The sequence below is a fragment of the Terrapene carolina genome, unplaced genomic scaffold, assembly GCF_002925995.2.
Source record: "Terrapene carolina triunguis isolate 2854851 unplaced genomic scaffold, T_m_triunguis-2.0 Scaffold21, whole genome shotgun sequence".
Classification (NCBI taxonomy): Eukaryota; Metazoa; Chordata; order Testudines; family Emydidae; genus Terrapene; species Terrapene triunguis.
Window position 1 is genome coordinate 5,148,305 of NW_020664372.1, and position 10,917 is coordinate 5,159,221.

Below are 10,917 nucleotides of genomic sequence, written 5' to 3' on the forward strand. Positions count from 1 at the left end.
GCCCCTATTTGATAGATTCCCCCACTGCAGACATTGTAGCAGACAGTTGTATGGCTGCCCTCCAATGACCCCCCTCATAAGCCATGGTATAGGGCTAGGCAAGAGAGATATTGAGCAGCATGGGGGAGACTACTGTAACTTAGAGAGAATCCCAAAGGCTTTGTATGCCAGGAGCCTCTCCAGCCCCCTGGAAGCATAAAAGTAACTTAAAGCTATTTTAGTCCACCCACTTCTTTGGCTGAGAGTTGTATGCTGTGCTGCTTGGGAACACAACATAGAATCTCCCCCACCCTTAGTTAGCATTCCTGGATTGCCATTGTTCCACTTCAGCAAAAAGTTCTACTTTAACAATGCCAGAAACTGACTACAGTCAATATTTTTCTACTATTATTGCTGTCATAATGAAACACTTTAAAATATCGTGAGGCAGCTGAATCAGATGACTTAGATGTATTTTATCAAAGAACAGTAGTTGGATTCTTTAAAATCTTCAACAGGACAGCTAAAAAAAATCCCTTAAATATCCAAATGCTTCACAGTAATGGAAAAATTGGATTTTTACTATCAATTAATGACTAATCTTCCATGAATCAGACAAAATTCACTTCCATTACATTAAAATACGCATTATAGAGATATCAGCAGTAGTTAATAAAGTCACTCTTCCAATGGTGCAGCAAAGCTTTTATTGCATTTTTAATGAATCCAAACAAAATTTGTCATGAGATGCTCTCAACACCTTTTCCTTTTTAGAGGTCAGTATTATAATAGTTACTAATTACATTAATATTGCCTGAATTCCTAATGTTAATATCTCAGCTGGCCAGTTATATTATATTATCCAAATTAAGCTACTGAATAATCAAGGTTTCTTCTAAACTGATGGATGGTGCCTATCACCAAAGTTGGCACCATAATAGTTTCTTGTGTATCTTAAAGAGAACATGTCACACGTGTCCTCTTTATCAGCATTACTAATCTTTATACACATCATCATGAATGTCCTTAGAGAAACAGCACTATACACATACTATCCCTTGCTCCATGTTTCAGTTTTACCGACTCGTTAGGAAGCTTTGCTGAAGATGTGAACCTAATGCTGTTAAATATAAAGTAAGGGTAATGTCATCATGCAGATTTTACTCCCGTTAGAGACAAGGACAGTATAAATAACATGACTAAGTTAGTATCAAAAGAACAAGAATTTAATTTGGTCTGTAACATCTTCCTAGAAGGATGTCTGTTTCCAACACTATACAATGTGAAAAAGGGATGACTATATGGCTAATTATCTACATGTATAAAAATATAAACATCCTATCAAACATTTGTTGTAAAGATACCATCTATGACACATAGGACTAATAAGTATGGTACCTGTGCCTTCATTTCTAATTAAGAGACTGCCTTTAAAAAAAAAGTTAGTTCTCATTAATAGTATCAGACTTGTATTTATTCACAGAACGGGCAAAGGGTGAGCAACAGTAATTCCAGAAATGTATACAGTGCTCCATTAGCATGCCTCCACATTAACCTGGAGAGAGACTACCTCTCAAGGCAACCACATCCACTCACTCCTTACGCTCTCTGAGAGACAGCAAGAGTCAGTAACTTGTCCAGTGGAAGATTGCTCACTAGGAATTTGACTGCAATTACCAACTCATTTTTTACATAGACTACCAATAACTATGGTAGCTATCAAACAGCTAATTACTTTAGGTCACTACCAACCTGTGTCCAGATTAGAACCAGTGACCTTTAAGTGAAAAGCTCCATATCTCACTACTAGTCACTGGCTAGTCTTTAATATCACAAACACAAAGATTAGAAAAAATGATTAGTTTGTGTTTTTATTACACCCATTCTTTTTTTAAATAATCATATGTGCTTCTGGGTCATCTGCTAGCAATTAAACAGACACTGATCAAAATACAGGTATCTTCATTTTAAGGGGGCATCTAGCCAACAGGAAGTTTAGGTATAATTCACATTCAAGCAAATAAGTGTAGACAAACTTAGTTCTACAATTATGTTGATATTCATACTTAGTTTTTTCCATAGAAACAGGTATAAGAAATGGATCAAAACATTACCATATTGTATACAGAATAATATGCAAGTGTTCAGGCTAGATATGCTTTATGAAATTTTGTAGCACTAAAATGAATATAAAACTAAATGATTCGTGTAAAATGTTTATATAGTGTATATACACTAAATCTCAAATTCAATTTAACGGTCCTCCATTCATAACTCCTATGATGGATTTATTAAGCCATAGTACAAGGTTCTTTTAAAAAAAAAAACTAGCTGGAGCTAAATTTAAACACTTACTGAAAACCCATTTTATACAAAGTTTTAAAAAACATACTTCAGAGAAAGTTACTTAACAGAAACTAGAAAAAGACAGTCCTTGACTTAAGAATGACATTGTAAATACTTAGTAGCTGTGATCAATATCCTTTCACTTGTGGTATAGATAAAATATGCACAAATAAATCAGCTTAGAATAAGGCATAGGACAACCAGCTTTCATTCTATTTTCTGGTGCACTGGCCTCCCACTACTATCTTATTATTGCTCATCTAATTTGAAATGTATATTTCACTTTTAAAAATATATTACAATTATCTACAACTGGACAATACCTGTTCTCTCATGTATATTTTCAGCTTAATCACATGGATAAACTCTACTTTAATGTATTAAAAAACTAAGACTGCAAATTATTTTCAGTATTACTCTCATGCATGCCTTTTGTTAAAGACTAGGTGGCGAAAAGAGAGCACTGGAACTCAAATTGATGAACATTGCTTAAATAAAAAGGTTTCATATTATAGATTCATAGATCTGAAGCTATAGCTTTGTAAAAAGGAAAGAAGGTTTAAAAATGAAATCCCAATGTGAAACTCTTTGGTTAGATTGTAAATGCTAGTAATATCTCTAAATACAAGAGTCAGGACAATCAATTAAACCGCAGTTTTATCTTTGCAACCTCAAACTTTAATATGCACCATTAAAGTCCTTGAATGCTTAGGATGGTTAAAAAGGTGTAATTGTTTTGTTGAAGCTTGAATAGAGAACTCATGTTTTAAAATTCAAGAAGTGTAAAGTGCTTTTGTACTCAGATCCTTAGCTGCTTATTAAAAAGAGAGGCTAAACCTTCATTTATTACAAAAGCTTGTGCTTATATAGTATGTTGTTCTTCCACAGAAAGCTATGGCTGCTTCCTCTAGAAGAGAAGCAGTTCTAAACTTGTTAGCTTATATAGACTAAGTTCAGCACTACTGTAAGGAGGGGTAACTCCCATTGAAGGAATGATTGTTGCTCCTGTTTTTGTTGGGGCTGCGTTTAGTTCTGTACCTTTTTTGAGAAAGTACTTATTATGCCTAGGAAATGTTACTTAGCAGTGTGATTTCTCTGATAATACTGCTACAAAAAACTAAAAATCAATATTTATTTTGTTAAGAAAGCCATTTGAGGAAGCATTTCAGTCAGCTTCAACAATTATATAGTGCTAACATGACAACACTGAAAGTAGCAAGCAGGATTCACTTGTTTTTACTTGGATTTGTAAACTTATATCACTTCAACATCTAAAAATCTCACTTTCATAGGAAACAGGCACTCTACCTCCTCTCTGACCAGCCTGGTTTATGTCACACCAATCCACTTTAAAGGAGTTTAAGGAACGTGCAATGGATTTTTATGTAGTTCCTGTATATGGTAACTTTGTGACACTAAGGATTTTACACCACCTATGAAAGTTATGATTCACAAGCACTGTAAGTTTTCAAGAAATTGTTGCTTTATATCTAGTGAGGATAGACATTGTTCTTCCAAGTTGGTTTAACAGTTCAAGTGGTTGGTAATCCAGAGTACTTGGTTTGATACTTGTCCTTGACCATCAGCCACCTTCACCAGCCACACACACTTGATCCAGTTCAAGAGCTTCTAAGTTCAGGGCTTTGGGGAAGGATAGAGATGGAGTAGGAAGGGATAAGGAAGTAATTGGTCCTGGAGGATCAGTCATTCCCAGCCCCCAATCTCACACACCTCCTGGAGGAAAATCATGAGCAAGAGGGATAACCCATCATCACAGATAGCTGTCCCACTCACCATTTCATAGTTGGGTGGGCAGTTGTAAATCTGCAAGGTTGCTGAGCAGGGACAAGGAGGAGAAGTTAAAACATGGGGATGGGATGGGAGGAGAAGTTAAAACATGGAGAAGGTATTCCCCCCCCCCCCTTCTCAGTGGGGTATGGTGCCCAGTTCGTGGGAAGAGAGTCTCTGGGCGTAAGGGAGAGGGAGCTCCCCTCACCCCCTGGGTCTGAGGGGTGGAGAGGAGACAGACAGAGTTTGGAACATCTCCTGTGCGGGGGGTGGGGAAGGAGGGGCTGGCACACAGCTGGGGGCATGGGGGGAGTGTAGGGCAGAGGCTGATGGAGGGCGCTGTGTGTGAGGGGTTGGGGGCGCACAGGGCGGCCTGCCCCGGCGTGTCTGCCGGCTCAGTCCCTGCAGAACACGTACTCGGTGTAGCTGGTCCAGATCTTGTCGTCGGCGGGGCCGCCCTGCTCGGACGCGAAGGCGCAGGTGCCGGTGGAGGAGCAGGCGGCCATGCGGAAGCCGGCCTCGGAGAGGCGGTCGAAGGCCTGCTCCAGGAAGTTGAACTTGAGGTAGTAGCGGGCGGTGTAGCGCTCGGGGGGCCGGTCGGGGTCGCGGCTCTCGTTCAGCGTCTCGCCGAACACCTCCTTGGCCAGCGCGGTCTTGCCGCACACGGTGATACGCGCCACCCGCCGGAACTTGGCGTCGGCCTGCGCCTCCCGCCCGATGGTGTAGGAGCCGCGGTAGCCGATGGTGATGTAGCCCGAGCGCCGCCCCGCCCCGCCGTCCAGGGACTGCGACGGGGTGAGCAGCGGGCCGCCGGAGGGGCTGCGGCTGGAGGTGGGCGACGGGGCCGAGGCGGCGCCCCCAGCCTCGGGCGGCTCCGCCTCCAGGTAGCCGAGCAGGGACGGGGGCTCGTCGGCGCAGAGGGAGCCGTCGCGGTTCAGGGCGGCGGGGCGCGTCCCCCCGCCGGCCGCCCCCCGGCCCTGCGCCAGGCGGCGCGCCAGCTCGGGCAGCTGGAAGTACTCGGCCTCCCGCTGCAGGCGGCTGCGCTCGGGGAAGTGCTCGGGCAGCACCAGCTGCAGGTCCCGCAGGTAGTCCAGGATGTAGCGGAAGAGGAAGCCGTCGCGGTCGAGGAAGAAGCGGCCTTTGCTGTCCCGGGGCAGCTCGCCGGGCTGCTGCTGCGAGAACATGCGCCAGAGCAGCGAGTCCCGCACCGACACCACCGTGCCGCGCCGCGTCACATACACCTGCCCGCCCACGTTCAGCTCCACGATCTCCGGGAAGGCGGACGAGCCCGCGGCCCCCGAGCCCGGCCCCGCCGCTGGGGACACGCCGCCCCCGTTCGGCAACCCCCGGGCGCTGTCCGCCAGGGCCATCCCGGAGCGAGCCCGCTGCCGCCTCCTGCCCCTACTCCGGCGGGTGGCGGGGTGCAGCCGCCTCTCCTCCCGCCGGCCGTGGGAAGAGCCGCCGCCTCTCGGCCCCTTGCGCCGTCCTCTGCTCCGCGCTGGCAGAGCCGCTCACTGCGGGCGCGGGCAGCGTCTCCTCTGGCCCCTTCCCTCTCTGCGGGCGCGGGCTGAGCTGCCGCCGCGCCTCACGCCAAGTGCTGAAGGAGCCGCCGCCTCACCTCGCCTCGCTTATTTCCCCCGTGCTGCCCGCTGGGCGAGCCTCCTGGGTCAGGCTGAGAGGCGAGTCCCCTGCGCTAGCAGCGGGGCTGTGTTTATGTAGAGCTGCTGCACCTCGCAGGAGGCGTGGGAGGGTGGCTGGGAGGCAGAGCTGAGCGCAGAGACTCTCACTCAGACGGAGCGAAAGGGGGTGGATTTACACTGACGTACCCTCCCTTCCCCAATTACAAGGGAGACTACAGAGCCCCTGTGTCTCTTTCCTAATCCCCTGCAAAGCCGGGTCCCTTTTCCAAATGTGGCTCCGGCCTGAGATTCACTGGGAAAATGTTTGTACTTGGGATCACTTGCTCATCCATCTAAACATCATCAAAGTAGTTAGCCGCTTACCTTACACAGCTCAGGCAGGAATCAGGATTTAATGGCTGTACAGTACTTTGGATATGTATAGCACAATGTAATGCAAAGTTCCTAAATGTTATGAATAAACTTCAGGCATTTATTTTGGGTTGGTACTGCAAATAATGATTGCCACCGGTCAAAGCTGTTTCCATACATCCCTATACCCAATGCCTCTCATCTGCTCCTGATGAAGGACATCCCTCAGTCAAATTATCTCCTTTTCACACAATTGGTGTTGTCTCATTTTCATTGTTTTAATTTATTTACATCACAAATGCAGAATCGTAAAAATAATATTAAAAGTGTTAATGATGGTGAAGTAATTAATCCCACATCATTCAGGGAGCTTGCTGCACTAGTCTTTGTTAAGCTTTTGTCCAAACTTGTATCTCCCCCTGGGGCCCTGACACCATGAGAAGTATGTTCCTCAACCAGCCACCTTTTTTTGTTGTTAAAGAAAATGTATTTCCTACATGAACATGTAGTCTATATTTTCATGTATTTTTCTCTAGTCCAGTGCATTTCTGTGGAGTTAAGACTTGTCATTTTCATAATAAATGTCTATTGCTCTTTAAAATGGTGGCATCTGTAAAAACACTTACTGTTGTACCATCAGTGCTGAAGCAGGATATAGTCCACAAGTAGTTCACCACATAGTTCAACAAATAAATTCTTTGGTAGTTTCTGTATTTTGTCACATTGATCCCTAATGTCACGCACGCAAGTTCTAAGAAAGCCAATACTGAATTTCAGTACTGCAGCATGTTTGTTATATTCATGAATGGTGGTGACGTAGGTACAGATACCAAAGGTGCCAGTCTTATGACCGAGGGAACAGAATTTACAATCTTCTTCTCTAATACATAGGACTTTGCCACTTGAATGAATGAAGAATTTCCCTTGGCTGATAGCTATGATGGGATGGGGGTAATCCTCATGTCAGTCCTTGATTCAGTCAGTAGAGAATGAGACAATATCAAAATGATAAACATTTGAGTAGGTCTGATATATTCCATCCTGTAGAGGTAGAACACACAAACCAGTACTTTAATTACAAGACGACACATGTAGGGCTGTGTGAATGTATGTATTTAATCAGGTGATGTTATAGCTCTGATTTAGCATTGATTCATTTGATTAGGTTTTTGTACAATACATGCATATATATTTTAAATGCATTGGTTGAAGTTTGTTTTTGATTTTCTTTTGATTGTAAATTACCTCCATTGAATTTCATACATATTGGTTTATGTCATGGGCATTGCAAGCAACAGCAGAGATAGTCACTGCTTCCAGCTTCTCAGCTGTTTTCCTCTGGGAGTGAAAGTGCTCTTTCTGTCTTTCAGCAGAGAATAACTGAATAGGCATGAAAGTTTGAGGAGTGTTATAGCAGCAGCAATACACTCTGTAGGTATCTCAGATGTAAACTTGTTGTGGGCATTCATAGGTTTGGAGGTCCATGGGGGGGGGAGGGCATGGAGAAAGAAGAGACTTTAGAAAGGCTTAAGAGAAGAGAGTGTTTAGGGGGAGGTTAGCTCAAAAGGGAGGCATTTTACAAAGGAAAAGAAAAACAGTTAAGAAACAGGTGGGTATATATAGAAAGAATGATTAATGAAAAAACTGGCTGGCAAGGAAAATGCTGAAGCGACAGAGAATCAGAAAAGGTATTTTGGACTAAGAAAGGAATCAAGAATAGGCTTGGCAAAACCATCACTTGAAGTGAACATATAGCAAATCTAGTCTGAAGAAAACAGAGACAGGAAATGTTGAGGAAAGAAAAAGTTGAACAAAGAAAACTTTTTTTTTTTTAAGACAGTCCTATTACTTTTTATTTGGTAAAATGTTGGCTACCAAAGGGTCATTAAACCACCAATAAATTTTCATTGTTGTGGGTAACAATGCAAAATGTTAATCTCATTTGATTTTAAATTAAAGAATTTGCTGTTGGTTTTTGGTCTGATAGCATTGTCATGGCAAAAGCAGGAAAAGAACCTTGAATTGATCTGCTACCCATGTAACTGTAAAATGGTTTTGGCATTGTTTTTTATGAGGAAAAAAGATTAATTGTATTACAGTACTTATTGTATCTGTTTGCTGGTTAGAAAGGGGTTTTTCTTGAATTGTATTAGAACCATTTGACCCTGAATATATGTACACTAGATTTTCATATTATAGTTAACTGGCAACATTTTAGGGGATGGTTGATACTGACTCTCCTTCTCTTAAACTAGTATCTTCCTACAACTGCACCCTCAGTGTTTTGAGATCACTTTCTAGAGATTCCCACTAATTCATATTTTAAACTAATCTTCTCCAGTGTGGGCAATGTTTTGAGAGCCTTGTGATTGAGCTCTGCATCCAGAAAGTGAGAACACATAATGCTGGCAAGATCTATTATTTATAACAGAGCTTACAATAGAATATATAGATTTTCAAATATTTGAATCAGCATAAATGGGGTGCTCAGTTTACCTTTCAATAAACTGTGGCTTTCTCCGTGTTTCTCGTGGGCTTTAAAATATGTTAACAAAAGCATATTGCAACCTATTTATTAGGTTAATAGGGCTAGAGCATAACTAATTTTAGGCTTATTTCTCTAGCAGTTGCACAAATTAATGAGTTATATTGCTCCCTCACATGCTACCCCTTATAAATGTTCATTGTTTCCAAACCTAGCACCTGCTAGGAAGCAGCATTTGACTGGTTCACTGTATCATTATGTAGCACTGTTTTGAGTACATGGCACTGCACACTAAGGGATGGGAGTTGTGCCAGACAAATTTATCCAGATCCCTGCCACAGAAGGCTAACTATCTCTGGGTACAAGGTGGTAAAATACAGTAAAATGTAGTATAAACCAGGACATATGCAGAGTGTGGTATGGTATCTATAAAGTGAAGAAAGAGTCTTCTAAGGGGAAGCCTCTGCTAGTACAGACTGTATCACAAAATACTGGACCATGAAACAAGTTGTGTTTGAAGCCTGTCTCGGTGAAATAGCGATCGTTTTATGTGATAAATGTGCTTCACATCATGATATCTAGAGCTATAGACACAATTGTAAAGCAATGTCTGTTCAAAAATATTACACTCTCTGTGTATTTTCCAAGTGGGATTGCTTTCGGTTGTTCTAATATATCCTGAAAAGAAAGGGACAGTAGCTATTTCAACATTCTCTTCACTAGTTCAAGCTGGTGAATCTTGGGTAGGAATGGAGTATCATCATTTTCCATCTCTTCTCTCCCACTTTGAAATATTTCCATGAAATGGAATTGGATTCCACTTCAAATAAGCTATTTTAAAAATGGATAACAAATACATCACATTGATACAGCAGATAAATATTCAGTCGCTTGGTTGCACAACACTATCATAATCTCAGTATTTTACACTCATTTCATTTTACGTAGGAGACACAATTAGAGTATTAGTAGATATAACACTCAAAATGCTACATTTGGAACAAAATGTCTTATTAGGAAATATACATCATCATTTAAAAGAGCTAAATATGGAGTAATGGACAGCCTGGGTTCTGTAAAGATAAACAAGTCTGTGAACTTCTTTAGTTGTATAGTGACCCGTCATTTCCAAATGAGTAACAGTGACTTGAAAGAAGACCAGCAAGTATTTTTGTTTGTTATTGTTAGCGTCGTATCAGGACTGTCTGTGCTATTTTAATCTGTGTTCCAATAATTTTACTGGTTACATTATAGGAAAGATGTAACACTATGTCAAGTGATATTGATTTAATTGGGGTTTTTTAATTCTTGTATCAGAGCTTAGAAGGATGTTTCCAGCATGTTCCCCACCAATAATCATTAATAAAAATCAGAAGTCTAATTGTATTCAGATAGCACAGAGGAAACTGGGAATCAAGATTAGTTTTCACTCAGAACAGTCTTCTTCATAAAGCAGATTCACTTATGATAGAGAAAGGGTAGCACCTAGTGGTATGAGATTTAAGTTGCAGCCAAAATGGAAGTTGGCTCAAAGCTCCAAACCATTGACAACAGAACATCTATAGTAAAGAGAAAATTATAACCTTTTTTATCATAAGAATAGCTGTAAATTAGCTAGTGTAACTACATCCAGAGATTTCCCCATTAGAATTGACAAAAAAATAAACTTGACCCTCTGCTCCTATACCAATATGGAGGTTAGTGTCTAATGTTTCACAAATAAAGACGTGTTGCGTATGATTTTACTGTTTTCTATTACTTTAATTAGCAGATGGCACCTTTCAATATGCTTGAATTGCTTCTGAAGCAAAATATTTAACTTTTACTAACTACAGAAAATGCTACTAGATGAATAGGGCTATTTACTGAACTGAAGGCTTATCGAGTGTCACTATTTTAAGCTTGACAATGCATGGTTAAAGAATGAAGTGGTGGAGGTGACAATAAGGATTCCCTTATCTCCTGCAGTTCATCCAGTAAGTGAAAACATGCACAGTTTAATTGCTAAAGCTTGGGGATTGTTAGAGTTTTGTATTTTGATGGTTCTGACAATATCTGTGCTCTTGAAATAATTGAAGTTCTGTAGGTTTGACTTTTACAGTCAAAACCGCCCATTATCTTCAGTTGAATAGCACATTAACATCATCGGTAGTATTCACAGATGGCCATTAAGTAGGCTGTTCATAAAATCTCTGACATTGTACCCAAGTGTTGGGTATATGGTGGCAAAAAAATTGAAGTATAAGTTATCTGAACCAAAAAAAAAAAAAATAGATCACTTCTTGCAAACCCCCCCCCCCCGCCGCCCAAACTGCTTTATATGGCTCC

General features: G+C 41.7%; 1 protein-coding gene across 1 annotated transcript; it reads right to left on the bottom strand.

Moving 5' to 3' along the window:
* Positions 1 to 4,133: 4,133 nt before the first annotated feature.
* KCTD12 (potassium channel tetramerization domain containing 12) lies at positions 4,134 to 6,830 on the bottom strand. The gene has a single exon (XM_024207009.1). It carries the CDS (start codon positions 5,481 to 5,483, stop codon positions 4,509 to 4,511), a length of 975 nt encoding a protein of 324 aa, XP_024062777.1. The 5' UTR covers positions 5,484 to 6,830; the 3' UTR covers positions 4,134 to 4,508.
* Between the last annotated feature and the right edge of the window lie 4,087 nt (positions 6,831 to 10,917).

Excerpts from the sequence above, each read along its gene's own strand:
- KCTD12 (XM_024207009.1), bottom strand. The coding sequence starts at position 5,483 with ATGGCCCTGGCGGACAGCGCCCGGGGGTTGCCGAACGGGGGCGGCGTG.